General features: G+C 49.1%; 1 protein-coding gene across 7 annotated transcripts in view; it reads left to right on the forward strand.

Annotated features, from left to right (window-relative positions):
* USP28 (ubiquitin specific peptidase 28) overlaps window positions 1–18,815 on the forward strand; it is a 505,647-nt gene that overhangs the window by 222,226 nt on the left and 264,606 nt on the right. For all 7 annotated transcript variants that reach the window (XM_078682349.1, XM_078682350.1, XM_078682344.1 and 4 more), the window contains exon 12: window positions 4,389–4,484. In XM_078682349.1, coding sequence (XP_078538475.1) covers window positions 4,389–4,484 — 96 coding nt within the window. The remainder of the gene's footprint in view (window positions 1–4,388; window positions 4,485–18,815) is intronic.

The following is an 18,815-nucleotide window of genomic DNA, read 5'->3' on the forward strand; positions in this document are numbered from 1 at the left end:
CAGGACATTTGTCAGGTAGCTACGTGGGCCTCTCTGCACACGTTTAACAAGCACTACTGCCTTGACTGTCAGGTCTGGAGAGACGGCTTCTTTGGCTGTTCTGTGTTCCGTGACTTTTTGCTGTAATCTTGTTCGCAGACCCACCACCGTGGTTGGTATTGCTAGGGTATCTATTCTGAGGGAAGGAATCTATCACTATTGTGTCTCTATCAGATGCACAAGTTACTACTTGTGTAACGATATATCTGTAAGAGACATTAGTTAGTGATAGATTCCTTACCGGCCCACCCATCCTCCCCGTTCTGCGAGCCGATTACTAGGGTTACGGTCATCCCCTTTTAGGGCCCTAGTTTTATGCACCAATGGTCAGTTTCTGGCATAGCTCTGCTTTTCGGCTCGTAAAGTCGTGTACAGAACTGAGGTCAGCGCGCATGGGTGGCGCCTAAGTAGTCTCCGTTACGTCATTCTGGCGCGTACGACACCAGTGACTGACGCGTAGCGGTATGACGCCACCTACCGGCGCGCAGGATTACTGCTAAGCAGAAAACTTTCCGGATCCAGTCTGACGCCTGGGGAATATTCTAAGGTAAGGAATCTATCACTAACTAATGTCTCTTACAGATATATCGTTACACAAGTAGTAACTTGTGCTTTGAAAGGTTAGGCAATTCTGTCCATAGAATGCTATAGATGCATTGATTTTAGCACAAAGTAACTTTGATGCATCAAAATCCAAGACGAAGAACAGCCGTAAAGGAGGAAAGTGTCGGAAAACTCAGTGATGCATCTGTTCTTGAGTCCCAGGGGAATGGGGGTGTCATTTCTGCTGCACGCAGCAGAAGTTTTGGGTCGATTCCTTACTGCAAGTAGAAGTGATATGTTGATTTGACTCCTTTTAGTGGGGCGATGCGTTGGAAACTTGGCGCACAGGTGCAATGCTTGCGAAAATCCAGGCGCGTCAAGGTGCAACAAAACGGGCACATGCATCGATTTCCACTTCCGCGGATAGGTGATGCCTAGATATCTTCAGTCGTACAGCAAGGCCTGCTTCGAAGTCGGAGCGAAGGTCTCTGACGTCGGAGACACAGTGCTCTGCATTCGGGCTGTGGCTGTTCTTCAGGCCGTAAACAGACGCTGCGTCATTTTTTATTTCTGCCATACCACGGCTGTGCGTTGGTTTTTCAACCACATGTCAAGCTTGTGGTGGAGAAAACAGCGCTGAAAGGGCGATTAAGGGATTTGCCAGTCTTGAAGCAGCAGAACTACCTCCAAGGGCCCAGAACTGGAATGGGCACCACTTGGCCGGTCAGAACTCCCAGCAGAGGAGCTCAGAGATGCTACAAATTAAGTCTTTGATGGCCCTTAGACTTCCAACAGGAGGCAAGCACACACAAAGCTGTGGAGAGCCATGGGAAAGCAGGATACAAGATAGCGATTCCAGATTTGTCACTGCCTACAGACAGAAGCAGCAAATGCAGGCCAACCCGGCAAAGCAACACACAGCAAAGGGACAGTACTACTCCTGACATCTCTTCGGCTCTTCTTCTTGGCAGAGTCCATACTCTTTAAAGTATTCTAAAGATTTGGGGTTATAGATCCAATACTTACACCCATTTTGGCCTTTGACGTGAGCATACTTTAAAGGAAAGTTTGTTGTCCACAAGATCCTGCCTTGCCATTCCTTGGCTACAGACACACTAGAGGGGGGCAGAGACAGCATTGCGAGTGGCCAGGCATAGCCCTACTCAGGTGTCAGTGACCACTCATCCCACCGCTCTATCTCAGCCAATCAGCTTGGTGATGGGCCATCAGGCTATGCAGGTTACATCTCAGCTGTCCGTCTAAACAGACATTGATTTCACAGGCATGGACATACAATGGTAAAGCAAGACAATGAAAATACAAAATAGAAAATGTCGCACTCCTACATTTGTTCAAAGTTAATTCACTATGAATCTTCTAACTTCTTTAAAGTGTTAGATGCAGGTGGGTACCGCCCACTGATCTAAGGCGTGCAAATGACATCACAATGATTGCGTTATCTTAGAAAAGAACAATGTCCCCACTATTGCACTTCGATCTGAGTATTTAGTATCCTAATATATGTGTAAACTTCATCCAATTATTAACCCCTTAAGTGCTGCCGTCGGCCGTTGGTCGTCACGAGCACTACCTTCGTCGTGCTGCGCACATCCAACGGCCGACTCGGCCCGCCCGTTTTGCGGAAGTGCCGCACTGCTGCGAAATTGCGGCCGCGGCAACCGGTTTAATCACTATGTAGTCATATTGTTCAGATGCAGATCATCATTAATTTATTATGAAGCATATTTCTGTACTTAGTGTTAGAACCTCACACTACAACTGAAAGATCAAATGCATTTAGTAGGAATCCCAATGCATTTCGGGACAAGCCCTTCATCAGGGGAATATATCCTTTCAGACTTGTCCGAGTCAAAACTCTTCTAGCTGTGGATACGCGCCCTAGTCAGCCGTAAGGTTGTAACCTTGAACAGTCTGAATTGTCATCACAAGTGTGATCATTAGTAGTTGTTTAGGTACTGTCAGCAGCGCTTGGGCAGTGGCAATGGGCTTGCAAGCTACGGTGGTCCCCTGACGAGGGCTCTGGCATTTGTTTCATCTTCTTTTAATTTATTTTTTTAACAAATTAAGCAACGGCGCAATGTACCATTTTTATAGTAAGAATATGTGTTTCAGTAGATGTAGGGTTAGAAGGTTTTTGAGTTCAGAAGTAAAGACTATCGTCGTAGGTGATTCCTAGAATGGGAGAATGTTCTGTAGTTAAGATGCAGCTCCGGAGAAATGCATTTGTCGACTACTTGCATTTCATCAGTCTATCTCCTCTGGGCAAATGCCTGCTGGTCCATCGTGAGCGTTCATTGTCTAGCACAATCCTTCCACAATTACCTCTCCGAGGTGAAGGTGGATCAGCACAGAGACCTTTAAAGATGGAGCCCTATTTATAGCTGTGCTCTCTTCTGGGTGCTTGCTATTGAGATTCTGTGCACGAGCTGCACGGCTTCATTATGCAGCCGCCGCCCTAACTCATTGACTGAAAACAAAAATATTTTTAATGCAATATGGTTTTGGAAAGAAGTGGCCGCCGTGTCCCTTCCCGGCTGCTTAAAAAGAGAAAGTGCACACTGCGCGCTGAATGTACACAAAGCACATCATGCCTGCAGTAAGAGAAACTCAATAAAGAAAATAGTGCTTATAAGACTAAATAACACACGGTTGAACAACCGAAGTAAAAGGGCCAGTCGCCATGGGAGGTTACAAATGAAGACAAGGCAGTACTAAGGAGGGACTAACAAGCCTATTTTTGAATCAGAAGCCAGCAATTTATGAAGGACAATGACACAAGCCAATGACAAATATGGGCAGAGAGTGGGTGGGGCTTCTATTCCACACTCCACTACAAGTCTCACAGAGCAGTGCATGCGCGCTGACTCAAGGCTCGACCTAAAAAGCAGATGTTGCCAGGACTCTTCGTGCATCGAAAAGTTCATAATGGTGAGCCACACCTGAGTACAAGTGAGGCCACTTCTACTAAGGCCCCAGCCAAATCTGCATACATTAATGGGCCAGCCCAGCAAGAGACTGGGAAGGACACCTCTGTTCCGTTTGTAAAAGGTAAGTAATAGAGGCCCATCTGCCTCTTGAAAGACCGCTCAGGCCCCCACTGGGAAACTTGCGGCATCTGAACAGCAGAGACACAGCCCAAATCAGTCACCACGCTTGCCAAAAAAGCGGCCACAGCTGCAACTCTGATACTGGCCCTTCGCACTAGTTCCCACTTTACCAATCCGTCCCTGACCTTGGGTGGATTCCGGACTACATTGCCTATCGGCGTGCTGTCATATACTAGCGCCAGCCGCGGGCTTCTGAGATGGGCTTTGGGCAATGGTGGTCATTATTTTCCAAATTAAGCACTGCATTGTGGCATTCGATAACACCATCTGGTGCACTGGAGCAGTTGCTTTTAAAATCCTGATTCTGTGTGGCCCCTTTAGATATTTAGATATTCAAATGTTCGCTTTGTAATTTAAAATTTAAGCAACTTCTGTATTGAAAGTTGCAGACGCAGAATTTCGAAGTGCAATTTTCTGACACAGTGCCCATGTCATGTGTCTGCTCTGGAATGAAGGTTTCTTGTACACCACTCTTTTTCGTACTCCTGCTATATGCTGTAACTTTTCCTCATGTGCATTTGGATGTTTTCCTTCATGCCCTTCTACATTGCTTAGTTGTCATTTGTTTCTCATGGTCTGTCTGTCATTTAATTGGGTGCTGGAAATCCAGAAGATGTTGTACACAGGTGAACTGAGCAGGCTACTGTTCTTCAGTTGTCTTCCATTTTCTATGCCTAGGTACTTGTATAGAAACAAAGAACTTATCCGAACAAAAAGGGAGGAGGTCAGAAGACTGAAGGGGAGAGTATCATTCCTGCAACAGAAACACAAAAGGTATGGGCGTCTTGAGGCCGATATTTGCAGTTCAAGGTCTCACTCGCTTTGAGCCTCTTACTTTTATCTCTTGTTAATGCTGCTGATGTATTTGGTTGACATTTACTTTTGAATTCTACGCATGTCAGGGCCGACATTGAAAATGTATTTAATGCCAATTTATATAGCTCACATTGCCCCCTATCAGTCACTGAATTAAGAAAAATTGTATTATAGCGATCTGTTTTTCACTATGAACTATCTTGGAATTTGGACAGCAGATATTGTTCAAAGTTCTTGGATTTTCGAAATTCATTTAAAACTGAAGTGTAAAATGTTGAGGCATTTTCAACAATGATAAATGTTGCAGTGCTAATAAAGCATTTTGGAAGAGTATTACATGGACCACCTGAATAGTAATAAAGTCACAGAAGCGGCAGGCGTTTGAGTGGCATTAGGGAGTTGGGTGTAAGATTTTTCCGGCTTAGCTGAGCGATGATGAATGTTACATCACTACTACAATCTGCAAGATCACCGAGATCTATAGTAATGTGGGGAGGATATCAAGAATATATTCAGTGCATGTTAAAATTAAAAAAAGTCTACACAGTGGGTTGCAGCTGGAATTTTGGATTAATAAAACGTGCAAATGTAGAACTTCCTTGATTACTTGATTATGAAAATAATAGGAAATCCCTGTTGAAAAAAAAGTAAAGCAATAGAAGTTAATTTTATAGAAAGTATACGGCCCTATAGCAGAATACTTTGTAAAAATGTCCTGTATTTAATCTTCACTTCTCAATATAGTTGGTTAATAACAAACCAAATGAATTTGCCTAGCCTTAGCTAAACTGCTTAGCAAACCTATTTGGGCCAGAACAAAGAAAACTCTTATTTCTGATGGCTATTTTTAGCACAGACTCTTCACCTTGTACACCAGGGGAGCGTTCTGTTGCCTCCTTCAGGTCTCCATCTTACCTCTGAACAGGATGGCTAGAGGCCTTAGACAGAGATCCATGGTTCCACTACTACAAATTCTGTTGTTTACCAAAGCTTGTCCCAAACTTTTTTGGCATTGTGCAGGGATGCCTCCTCCGAAGACAGCAGGGTTCAAGCTGTGCTGGGCTTGTAGCAAGCCTATGTCAGCCCCAAACTTGCATGACGTCTGTATTTGGTACTTTGTCTCAAAGCAAAACTATATGTTCTGCAACATATGCCCCCTGATGCATCTAAAAGCCATCACAGAGGCCAAACGTTGGGTAACTGAGGACAAAATACCAACTTGGTTCGCCTCCAAGTTATGGGGCCTCTCCCAGCTCATTCTCCATATTTGGGCAAGCCCAAATCAAAGTCGAAGAACAAGTTGAAGAGAACACAAGAAAAGAAATATGCAAAGCCCTTTGAAGTCTAGACGCTTGGGGAGAGGTCTCGTAGTCTGCGTTTGAGGAACAATACTCTGGCTATGTATTCAGACTCCGTTAAATTCCGACTCTTGAGCGGCTGCATCAGAGTTCCCACGTGCCATTGTCGAGACTGGCAAAAATGGCAGCCTTCAAAGAGGCCATGCTATTACTCTACAAAAATGGTTCTTGATCCCTCTTGTGCGCTTTTGAACTAAACAGGTCTGCCGGTCTTCAAGTTAGACTTATTTTGGCAAACACTCTCCCCAGCACTGACTGACCCGAAATGTAGCCAGCCTACTCACCCTTCAGCACAAGAGATTGATGGCACTGCAATGCTACAGACTCTTTAGGTTCTTCCTCCATTGGCACAGCCCTTGGCTCCAGGGTCACCAGTATTCAGTTCAGTTCATTCAGTCTTTATTTCAAACAATTTATTCATAAAAGACAATAAATAACAAATAGATAAAACAAGGGTTCCGATGATTACAATCTTACAGAACAAGAGTAGATATTCATAATTTTTAAAAGACAATACAAGCAGGTTAAATTTCTAAAAGAATAAACAATGCAGCCTAACAAACATTAGTTACTATATTAAAAGACTTTTTATATTAGAAAAAATTCTGTTTAAAAAGCTGGACCCATGCAACGTTATACCAACTAAAAACGATTGTAGAGTTATTATAAAATACAAGGTCGTGTGGTGAAATATTAAGTAGAAGACTGCGTTTGTAAGAAGAAAATACAATATCACTGTATCAGTATACTTGCTGTCCATCTGACGTCGGATTCTCCACATCCAACCTAAAAACTTTGCCAGGGCAATCACAATTACCTCCTGGGTGCTCGTCTTTAATATTCGCAGTGCAGTGGCACTCAATCGGGTACCCATATTAATACAAATAGGTTTGTGCCATTTAATTCTAGGAGAATTCTATGCGGTACAAACAAACATTATGTGTAGAATTGTTTCATCCTCGGTCGGGCGAGATGAGCATGTGCTATTCTTGGAATTAAGCCAAGTACTAGTAAAAGCTTTAATGGGTAAGGTACCTATCCGGAACTAAAAAAACTGTTTCCTGTCATTGGTCTTGCTTATAATGTTCCAGTATTCTTCAAAAACGGGTTCCGACTTGTGGTCCAAAAAGGTACTACTTAATGATGATACTTTAGAGGAGCTCATATTTGCCGCTCTAATCATAGTTCAATACGCTTCTTTATAAACTTTTTTTGAGGGAAACATATTATTCATAGGATCTTCCCACAGGTGCCTCATGCCTATATTCACGAGAGAGATTTTTAAGCGCTGCAACCAGCTGATCTTATGGGATGTATCAGCATCTCTGATGTCTTTGAGGGCTGTGGCATAGTGTGCTTGTTCTGGAGTGGACCAGATTCTCCTCCAATATTCCAACGGCCTAAATTTTTGGACTTCTGCCAATGGGGTGCTTCCCAGATCAAGATATAAAGGGGTTAATGGCGTACTTTGGGGTAGGCCAGTGGGGGCCAGTACGCACCCTTGTCGCACCCCTTTTTGGATTGGAAATTTGGGGGTAGTTTTGCCTTGAGGTCCCCAGCGAACCTGCGCGTAATTATTTGAATGTAACTTAACTACTAACTCAAGGAGCTCAGGGGGCATCCCCAAGTCTTTCAATATGGCCCAGAGCCTATTTCTCGGGACTCAATCGAAGGCTGCTTTAAGGTCAATAAAGGCAGCATATATGGTTCCACCCGCTAGTAATAAAGTACGCCAATAAGTTAAAATAAAGTAAAATACTTGGTCAATTGTACTTACAAGGGTCCTAAAACCTGCTTGAAAAGGGGATAGTATATTGTTTTCGTCTATCCAAAGCTGGATTCTATTCAAGACCAATCTAGCCAAAATCTTTTGAGTACAATCGATTAGGCTGAATGGCCTATATTTGCTTGGATTTGATCGGTTGCCCTTCTTATAAATAGGTATAATCTCGGCTCCTCACCAGGAGTCAGGTATAGGAGCTCCACTGGCTATCGTGTTTGCAAGAGTTAAGATGTAAAGAAGCCAGTTGTCTTTGTCGTGTAAAAATAAGTCCGCCGGAATGCAATCGGGGCCGGGGGCCCTGCCTTTTGGTACTACATTCAGGGCCTTTTCCACCTCCCCTAATGAGAAGGTTATTGTTGTTTTTGGGATGGAAACTTCAAAACAGGGAAAGATCTCACCCACTGCAAATTGGTTCTCGAAGAAGGTTACCCATTGATCAGGGGCAATATGATTATCAAGGGTGTTCTCATTACCTCCTCTGCCCTTCTTCACCAGCTGCCAGAATGAATGTATATTTTTCATTTTGCTAGCTTGTAAGAGTTCACCCCACCATTTCTCATCCCATTCCTTTTTAGCAAGCATTTGGGTGGCTGTGTACGTTTTTCTCGCTGTTCTTATAAAGGCCATGTTTTTACGTCTGATTGCCCAGGTTAGCTGCCTATATGCTTCCTTGTAATCCTTATTGTACCAATGGTTACGTTTAGGTGGGGCTCTTTTTGGGGTGCTGATGGGTTTAACAAAAAAGCGCCTAATGTTCTCAAACATGGTCTCATGTAAGGCGGTTATGTTAGAATGTATTTCTCCCTGACTGCTATATGTTTGCAAGCTTGCTAGGGGGCTTGACACCTTCTTGCATTTTTCTCAGGGATCTATCATTCTCAACGACCCTTGACCACCTAACCCTCCTCTTATCAGTACTTAAAAACGCCTCTGCTGTCTTGACTTGTGCGGCTATAGGAGTAGATGTTGTGTAATCTAATACCTTAAGTTTTAGGGAGAGAGGGTTATGATCACTTTCATTCCTTGCACATACTTCCATATCTACTAAGGAAGGCCAGTTTTCAATATTAATAAAGAAGTAGTCAATACGACTACTCCTTAGACCACTCTCGTAGGTATCTGTCCCTAAACGGTCGGATGGTGTGCGACTGTTCGCTGCCCTGACTCCCTTTTCTAAGCTAAGCGCTTTAACTTGGAGGGCCGCCTCAGTCAATTTTCTGATAGGTGGTATCTCCAGTTGAGGAATGCCCCACTGGGCATCCTCATCTTCGCTGAGGTTGCTATCCACTGGTCCCAGGGGCTCAAAAGTAGTGTTGAAATCACCCATAATAATTACATTATTCCCTTTCCAGTGGTAGATTCCCTGTGTTCCTGGATACAAGTTGAGGCGTCAGTGGGTAGAAGGTTAAAGCTAGGTTGAATATGTAAGGCCTGGGTAAGTAAAACAATTGTGCCCTTTAGTTGATTGACCTCGTTTGATAGTAGCCTGGTTTGGTCCCTAAGCTCTGCTAGCTCTTCTTTAATCACAGTTGTGCATGAACAAGTCGGTCTATTAAATGTGTCAGCACAGCTGGCACGATCATTGGTTAGCTCCAAGTGGGCACTTTGTTCTTCTTGAGATTTCTCCTGTATATCCATTAAGGCCGAGAATTTGTTTGTTCAAATTATGTCAGAGGAGCAGCTTTCGTTTAAACAGGCACCTAACTCTGGAGTGAGGTTGCTTGATGTACTTTCTCGGCCAGCTAATTGTTGGACCTTCTGGGTGGGTTTTTTAAACATATCTGGGACAATAGGGGGATTTCTACATGAGGTAGTAATGGGAGTATGGGATATAAAACTTGTTCCATCTCGGGAGCTTTCAGTCAAACCTTGCGGAGCCAGGAGGATTTCCTCACATTCTTCAACTAAAGTAACAATACGGTCCATAACTGTGTCAGGTTTGTCAGGTTTACCCTGTATTAATTTGGCTGACTTCTTTGCCTTTTTGCTTAACTTCGAAGACCCCCCCACCCCGTTCTCTAAGGCCTTTCTCTTCCCCATTGTGAGGGTTTAGACAAGGAATAAGAGGCACCAGTTATACAGGAAAACGATACAACCACTGTTAACAGGAGTAGAAACAAACCTAGATGTGTTTTCATGCAATCTCAAACAAGCAAGAAAACCACGGTCTTGACTGTCTTATATTGGTTTTAACTTAGGCCTTAGTAGGCAGATATATATATATATATATATATATATATATATATATATATATATATATATATATATATATATATATATATATACTGATAAGACAATGATGAATCTTAGTTGTTAAACAAATAGTCCGGGGCGGGTGCCTATTAAGATGGCTAACAGTACCTTGCATAGCTTGAAGTGCCAGCTGAGAAGTAAATGTCAGAGGGCAGGCCCTGCCCTGCCTCAACCTGGCTTGGATGGGCCCGCCCGCGTCCCACGCTGCGGGGGCCCGCAGCCCACTTTATGAGCGCCTCCTGGCGCTTGTGGCTTGCGTGAGGTTCCGGTGGGGCAGGCTGGGATTTGGAGTCCCCCTGTACCTCTCCTGGATGGATGGCGGCGACAGCAACAGCAGTAAGCAACCAACAAATGCGGGACCCAGGCTGCGGGGGCCCGCAGCCCACTTTATGAGCGCCTCCTGGTGCTTGTGGCTTGCGTGAGGTTCCGTTAGGGCGGGCTGGGATTTGAAGTCCCCCTGTACCTCTCCTGGATGGATGGCGGCGGCAACAACAGCAGTAAGCAACCAACAAATGCGGGACCAGTATTGAATTTGATGCCTGTTTCAGATCTGGAACTGGATATAGCAAGCTCTTTTCCATTAATCTCAGACTTAGTTTGAGGAAGAGTTTCCCCAGGCCCCTGCTTCGTCAGCAATATTTCTGGAAGACGAAGGCTCTTTATTGCTTAGATTCTGGTGCCCAAGGCCTTGCCATATTGCGCATAATGAAGAGGACTATGAAGAGACAGATCACTTGCTCCCTTCTCATTTCACTGAACCTGGCTTACATCTTGATATTCAAAACCTCAATGGATATCCCATCGGAGACGGAATAGGTTTCTTTCTTGAGACCTTCAACAGACAAGTGTGCATCTTTTGCAGCGGTGGCACATAAGGATTGATTTGCAACAGAGACTAAAAACTTGCCAACTAATCTTTTCGGTACAAAAGGGGGTGGTGATGGACGGAGCATCTGAACCAATCAAACACTCACACCCAGTCAAAAGATCTGGATTGATTCCATCACCGTTCTTTAGCCCACTCGCCACCCCAGTTCAGACATGGCTATATGCAAATCAGTCTGACCCTGTGCCTCATGGGAACAGTCCAGCCCGAACTGCCAAGACATGCCTTCCCTGGACCGGAAACAAGCTTCCTGGGACCGGTTCCTGGCATTTCAGCCGTCTTCAGCCAGGCTTGCTTGAATCCAGTGGCAAAGTGAGCAAGGGACTCACGACTGAGCATACCCTGCCAACTTATGGCGAACAAAGCGGTACAAAAGGGGGTGGTGATGGACGGAGCATCTGAACCAATCAAACACTCACACCCAGTCAAAAGATCTGGATTGAATCCATCACCGTTCTTTAGCCCACTCTGCCACCCCAGTTCAGACATGAGGCTCAGGGTCAGACTGATTTGCATATGGTCATGTCTGAACTGGCGTGGCAGAGTGGGCTAAAGAACGGTGATTAAACCCAGATCTGTTGACTGGGTGTGAGTGTTTGATTGGTTCAGATGCTCCGTCCATCACCACCCCCTTGTGTACCACTAAATTGTTGCAGCCTCCACCTTCAGAGCCATTGCTCTTGTTTAACAAAGCCATGAGTTAGTTTGTCATGGTGGTATGGCTTGATTTTTACCAATGAATTGTCTTCTTGTGGCTTGGCACAGAGGTGCACCAGGTGATCGACAACATTCCTGTTGTCACATCCTACAACTGAGAGCATTATAGTTCAGGCTTTCACAATCAAAATCAACACAAAGTCTTTTCTAACGTCATCCCAAACAAGAAATCAAAAGGAACGGCTGCTATGAGTAAGAAGATTTTTTCATTAGTCTGCCTAGTTCTTCGCTCCATCAATGCTGTTTGTATCCTGGTTCACCACACTCTCTTCCTTTAGGACATCAGAAGTGAGGTTTTATTCACATTAACAAACAAAGATGTGTGGAGGGTCAGGGGAAATATTTAACGACCTGTCTGCTCGCTCCCCACTACTTTATACAAATACACAAGAGAGCAGAAAAGGTCTAAAGGTGGTGTGTGACCATCACAGAGACTAGGGGATGTTTTATTCACATTGCCTGAAAACGTAATAATCTCCTTCACGCTACAGTGCAGAATGGGCAGGTAATTGCAAAATATCTGTTATGGTCTGCCTTAGATAGAAAATGTTTTGTGGCTCATACTATGGGCACCATACTTCAGTGCTCTCTAACAGATTTTCTGTGCATGCCCTATCTGAAAGAAACAGGTTAGTATTAGATTCCTTACCTTAGAATATCCCCAGGCGTCAGTCTGGATCCGGAAACTTTTGCGTAGCAGTACCCCTGCGCGTCGGTAGGCGTCGTCTGCAGGCGTCCCCTGCGGCTCCGCGTCGTCGGCGTCGTGCGCCGTGATGACGTCGCTGGAGTATATAGACGCCGCCTCCGCGCGCTGACGTCAGTTCTTCTTTTTTCTGCGCCAGTTAGCGCAGATCCGAAGAGCAGTACTCCGGTCTTTTGACCTAGTTTTTTGATAACTCTAACTCTAACTTTTTTGGTGCCGGTAGGATGCCCGGGTTTAATAATTGTGACGGGTGCGACCGCCTGATGTCGGTCACCGACCACCATCGACTCTGCCTCCGGTGCCTGGGCGCGGACCACGACGTCGAGTCCTGCGTCGACTGCCGGGCCTTGACGAGTAAGGCTAGGCGGGAGCGGTCCCGCAAGCTGCTCGAGCTCCGGATGTCGGCCCCGCGTCGAGAGCGGTTCCGGTCCGGCCGGAGGTCGAGGGAGCGGTCGAGAGAACGGTCGCGGAGCCGCCACGAGCGCTCCGGAAGTCGTCACCACTCCTCCGGTTCCTCAGGTAAGCGACACAAGAAGTCGGGGCGTCGTCATCGCACCCCCGACTCCCCCCGACGCGGCCGGGGGTTCGAGTGGCCCCACCCCCGCGGCTCCGCGTGGGTCACCGACGCTGCCTGCTCCATACCCGTCGGTCCCTGGGCAAGGCGCGTCGCGTGAGGAGATAGAGGAGTTCCTCATGGCCATGAGGGCGCTGTCTCCTCCGACGGGGCCTACGGCGCCTGCGGGCCCGGTGGTCCCGTCCGGGGGCCCGAGCGGTTCGGGTGCTCCTGCACCGACGCCGTCGGGTGCTCCGGCCCGACGCCGCCGGCGGCTCCGGCCCCGGCGCCGCAAGGCCCTTCAGGGTCGTCGCCGGCTGGTCTCCCGGCAACTCCGGCGTCGATTCCATTGGGGCAACCCGTGGTGCCGCCTCCGCGCGGCGCCGTGACTCCGACGCCGGCTCCGGGCGGCGCCACCCCCATTTCCTCTCCAGTTCCGGACGCGGAGTCGGACCGGCGTCGCCCGACGCCGAGTCCGGCGCCGATGGGGCCCATTGACCCCGAGGAGCCCGTCTACATCGTCGAATCCGAGTACGGAGATGATGAAGATTATGGAGAGGGTTGGGAGGGGTCTGAGGACCCTCTGACACGCGACTGTCAGTACGACGTGGACTGGGCAGGTGACTTGGGTGATGCCAGTGGTCTAGACGAATCACCTAACCCTGGTTTTGTCTCGCCTCCCACTGTGGCGTCGGAGGCTGGGGCTGCCTACTCTGTGGTGCTGATGAGGGCTGCCAAGGCCTTGAACCTTGAGCTCCCCGTCGCAAATGTGAAGCCTAACATCCTCACCGAGGTATTCAAACCGCAGTCATGCCCACAGGAGCCTCTGCTGCCGTTTAATGAAGCCTTGACGGACGTTCTGTTGGGCACGTGGTCCAGGCCCGCTTCAGGTTCGCCTGTTGACAGGAACGTTGCCAGGCGCCACCGTCCGTGTTCGGACGACCCTAAGTTTCTGTCCACCCATCCCACCCCTGAGAGTCTGGTGATCCAGGCCTCCACATCCCAATCCGCATTCCCGTCGGCCCCGCCCGACCGGGAGTCAAAGAGGTATGACCAGTTTGGCAAGAAGGTCTTCTCGTCCCTGAGTGCGGGACTGCGGTCTTGCAATACCGCATGCCTCTTGGGCCGCTACACCCACTCTCTGTGGGATACGGTCGCGGAGTGTCTGCCGCAATGCCCGCAGGAGGTACGGGACAAGCTCGGCCAGACTATGGTTGAAGGCCGGGATGCGGCGAGGTATTCGATCAGGTGTGGTCTTGATACGACCGACTCGCTGGGCAGAGCGATGTCCACGACGGTGGCGATTCGTCGCCACGCCTGGCTGAGATCCGCCAATTTTTTGCCGGATGTCCAGAATGCCCTGATGGACATGCCGTTCGATGGCAGTCGCCTGTTTGGCGACAAAGCGGACAACGCGCTTGAGCGCTTCAAGGACTCCAGGGTCACAGCCAAGTCCTTGGGTCTCTCGACCCAGCGCCAGCAAACGGGTTCGTTTCGCTCCTTTCGTGGCCACGGAAGGGGCGGTCCCACACGTGCTGCCAGCCACGCACCGCAGAACACTTCTCAACGCGGTGGCGGCCGTGGATTCCGCCGTGGTGGCGGTCGGGGACAGCGGCGAGGTCAGGCCACTCCTCCCCCCGCAGCAGCCTCCAAATCCTCCTAGTCCGAGCTTTCGGGCCCATGTGACGCCAGTGGGTGGCAGGGTTCGCCATCACCACTCCCGCTGGCGCACTATCACCTCGGACAGGTGGGTGCTGCAGCTCGTCCGAAGGGGCTACTCCCTCCCCTTCGAGACCACTCCTCCAGCCATGCCACCGCAGAACCACCGTGTGTCGGGGGACCACTTGACACTTCTGCAGGAGGAAGTTACGGCCCTCTTGGCCAAGGGGGCCATCGAGCGCGTTCCTGGGTCAGAAGTAGGGTGTGGTTGCTACTCCCACTACTTTCTGGTACCCAAGAAGGACAAGGGGGGCCTGCGTCCTATCTTGGATCTACGGAACGTCAACGGCTTCCTCCGGAAGGAGAAGTTCAAGATGTTGACTTTGGCTCAGGTCTTGGCTGCTCTAGACCCGCAAGACTGGATGGTAGCGTTGGACTTGCAGGATGCGTATTTTCACATCCCCGTCCTGCCGGCCCACCGGCGTTACCTGCGGTTCACGGTAGGCCACGAGCACTTTCAGTTTATCGTGCTCCCATTCGGCCTTACCAGCGCCCCACGGGTGTTCACGAAAGTGATGGCGGTGGTCGCAGCTCATCTGCGCCGGTTAGGGGTTTCAGTCTTCCCCTACCTCGACGACTGGTTGTTGAAGGCGGGCTCGCCCCAGACAGTCGTCCACCACCTCCAGATGACGGCAGACCTCCTGCACGAGCTGGGCTTTTCCATCAACGTGCCGAAATCACACCTGTGCCCCTCTCAACAGCTCCTTTTCATCGGAGCGGTTCTCGACTCGGCGCAGTTTCGGGTTTATCCTCCGGAACGGCGGGTCCGGGATATTCAGGCTTTGATTCCCATCTTTCAGCCGTTATCCCGGGTCTCGGTCAGGTTGACGCTGCGGCTTCTGGGGCTGATGGCCTCCTGCATCCTTCTGGTGCATCACGCCAGGTGGCGGATGCGGGCTCTGCAGTGGGACCTGAAGTTTCAGTGGGCCCAGCATCAGGGCAACCTATCCGACCACGTCCTGATCTCGGAGGGCACTGCGAGACAGTTGCAGTGGTGGCTTACGGACCGCGATTGGGTCAGAGGCAGATCCCTCTCCGTTCCCCAACCGGAGCACGTAGTTGTGACGGACGCGTCCCTCCAGGGCTGGGGAGGCCACTTGGGAGAGGCGGAGATCAGAGGCATCTGGTCTCCGGCGGAGTCCCGGCTCCATATCAACATGTTGGAGCTGCGGGCGATTCGCCTAGCACTGAAGGCATTCCTCCCCTTTGTCAACGGGAGTGTAGTGCAGGTGTTCACGGACAACACCACCGCCATGTGGTACTGCAACAAGCAGGGCGGGGTGAGGTCGTGGACCCTTTGCCAGGAGGCCCTGCGTCTCTGGCAATGGCTGGAACGTCAGGGCGTGACTCTGACGGTTCAACACCTGGCAGGTTCTCTGAACGCCAGGGCGGACGAACTCAGCCGTCGGTGCTCGGTGGATCACGAATGGCGTCTGAACTCGGACGTGGCGAAAGGCCTCTTTCTGCAATGGGGAGAGCCTTGGTTAGATCTATTCGCCACAGAAGAGAACGCGCAATGTCATCAGTTCTGCACGTTGGAGTTTCCAAGACGGCACTCGCTCGGCGACGCCTTTCGGCGCGAGTGGAGTTGCGGTCTATTGTACGCCTTTCCGCCTATACCACTTCTGCCCAGAGTGCTGAAGAAGATCAGGCGCGACCGGGCCCAAGTTATCCTTGTGGCTCCGGACTGGGCTCGAAGGTACTGGTATCCCGAGCTACTCAGCATGACAGTCGGTCCCTCGATCCGCCTGCCCCTTCAGGAGGACCTTCTGTCGCAGCAGCAGGGGACGGTCCTCCACCCGAACCTGTCCAGTCTCCACCTCCATGCTTGGAGATTGAGCGGCGACAGTTGAGGCCATTTGACTTGCCTCCTGAAGTCTGTGATGTGATTCTGGCAGCCAGGCGTCCCTCCACAAAGTCGGTATACGCCTGCCGGTGGAACAGATTTGTGGCATGGTGCACAGCAAAGGCTGTGGATCCTCTCTCTGCTCCCCTTTCTGAAGTTCTCCTCTTCCTTCTTTCTCTTGCCCAGCAGGGCTCTGCTCTGGGCACTATCAAGGGCTACCTTTCTGCCCTTTCCGCCTTCTTAAGGCTACCTGATCAGCCATCTTTGTTCAAGTCCCCTATTGTAATGAGATTCTTGAAAGGCATCACGCACATGTTTCCTCCTGTTCCGTTCGTGATGCCTCAGTGGGACTTGAACCTGGTTCTGACCTTCTTGATGTGCGCTCCCTTTGAGCCGCTTCATTCCTGTCCTCTCCGTCTTCTCACCTTAAAGACGGCCTTCCTGGTTGCCATCACCTCTGCCAGGAGAGTGAGTGAGCTCCAGGCTCTTTCTGTGAAACCTCCTTTCTTGTCCGTTCATCCTGACAAGGTGGTTCTTAGAACTAGACCTTCTTTCCTGCCCAAAGTAGTTTCTGCTTTTCACATCGGGCAGTCCATCACCTTACCTTCCTTCTTCCCGCCTCCGCATCCTTCAAAAGATGAAGAGCAGCTCCATCGTCTGGACCCAAAACGTGCGCTTTCATTTTATATGGATCGCACACGCCAGTTCCGGGTGGATGACCAACTGTTTGTTGGCTACGTGGGTGAGAAGAAGGGAAGGGCGGTACAGAAACGAACCATCTCTCGGTGGGTCGTCCTGTGCATCAAAGCATGCTACTCTTTGGCTCGGAAGGAGCCTCCTGTTGGGCTGAGGGCCCATTCCACTCGGGCCACGGCGGCTACTACTGCCCTGGGCCGGGGAGTCCCTTTGCAGGACATTTGCCAGGCGGCTACGTGGGCCTCGCTGCACACCTTTGCGAGGCATTACTGCCTGGACAGTCAAGTCCGGAGGGACGGCTTCTTTGGCCGTTCGGTCCTCCAGGATTTTCTGGTGTAGGATTGTATTGGTTCGCAGACCCACCACCGGGGTTGGTATTGCTGGGGTATCTATTCTAAGGTAAGGAATCTAATACTAACCTGTTTCTTTCAGATGAACAAGTTACTTACCTTCGGTAACGATATATCTGTAAGAAACAGTAGTTAGTATTAGATTCCTTACCGCCCCACCCATCCTCCCCGTTCTGCGAACTGATACCTAGGGTTAAGGACATCCCTTTCAGGGCCCTAGTTTCACATGGCACCAGTGTTGGTTCTCACATGGCTCTGCGTGTTCTGGCGCGGAAAAGCTGTGTGCAAAGAACTGACGTCAGCGCGCGGAGGCGGCGTCTATATACTCCAGCGACGTCCTCACCGCGCATGACGCCGACGACGCGGAGCCGCAGGGGACGCCTGCAGACGACGCCTACCGACGCGCAGGGGTACTGCTACGCAAAAGTTTCGGATCCAGACTGACGCCTGGGGATATTCTAAGGTAAGGAATCTAATACTAACTACTGTTTCTTACAGATATATCGTTACCGAAGGTAAGTAACTTGTTCTTTATGGGGCTAAACTGTTTAATTAGAAAGAAGACATGCCTTTTAAACACAGTAAGCTTAGCAGAACTACTGCTCGCTCAATGAGGTTAATTTTCCCAACTTGCAAATTCCATCTGCAGCATCAGAAGTTCAGAGGATTCTCAAGAGGCCATGCCTGTCTCCAAGGGCTACCCTCTCAACCTGTCAACCTTTTTGTGGTCTTATGGGCAGTGACAGGAGATTAATTCTGCAAAAGCAGCAGTAGTTCAGCTCATTTTTGACCACCAGCAAGCCACTTTAGCTACCCTTCCAACAACCATTGCGGTCATTAGGGGGCGAAATCCACATCTGTCTTCCCACTGGTGCTTGATTAAGGCAGATGAATGGACCGTTTAATTTGTTCAGCAAGGTCATATTCTTCCTTTTCTATACACCCTCTCTCACATTTTTGCTGCAACTGCTCAAGTGTCAGAGAATCAAGCTGCTATTTTCTCCATATAAGTGATGATGAAGGGAGCAACTGAAGTCATCACTAAGGGAAAGAGGTGATTGTGTTGCTATTTCAGATACTTCCTGGTCCCAAGAAGGAGTGCGGCCTGAGACCAATTTTGGACCTCAGGGTATTGATCTCGTTCCTCTAAGAGCCAAAGTTAAAAATCACAACATTTTCTCATGTTTTGCTTGCCTTGGATCCCACGGAGTTAGTAGTGTCCCCGGGCATGCCAGATGGCTACTGTCATGTACCGATTCAACAAGCTTATTGCAAGGACCTCTGCTTTGTGTGTGCTGATGTTCAGTCATCGAGCCTTCGTACCGTTCTACTCTGCCATTGATTTATCTCAATATTTTATTGAGGTGATCATGCCAGCTCCCCTGGAACAGTTCTCTTGTCCGGCTTGTCCGCAGTCTGCTATCC

Source organism: Lissotriton helveticus, chromosome 3_1, assembly GCF_964261635.1.
Source record: "Lissotriton helveticus chromosome 3_1, aLisHel1.1, whole genome shotgun sequence".
NCBI classification, from domain to species: Eukaryota; Metazoa; Chordata; class Amphibia; order Caudata; family Salamandridae; genus Lissotriton; species Lissotriton helveticus.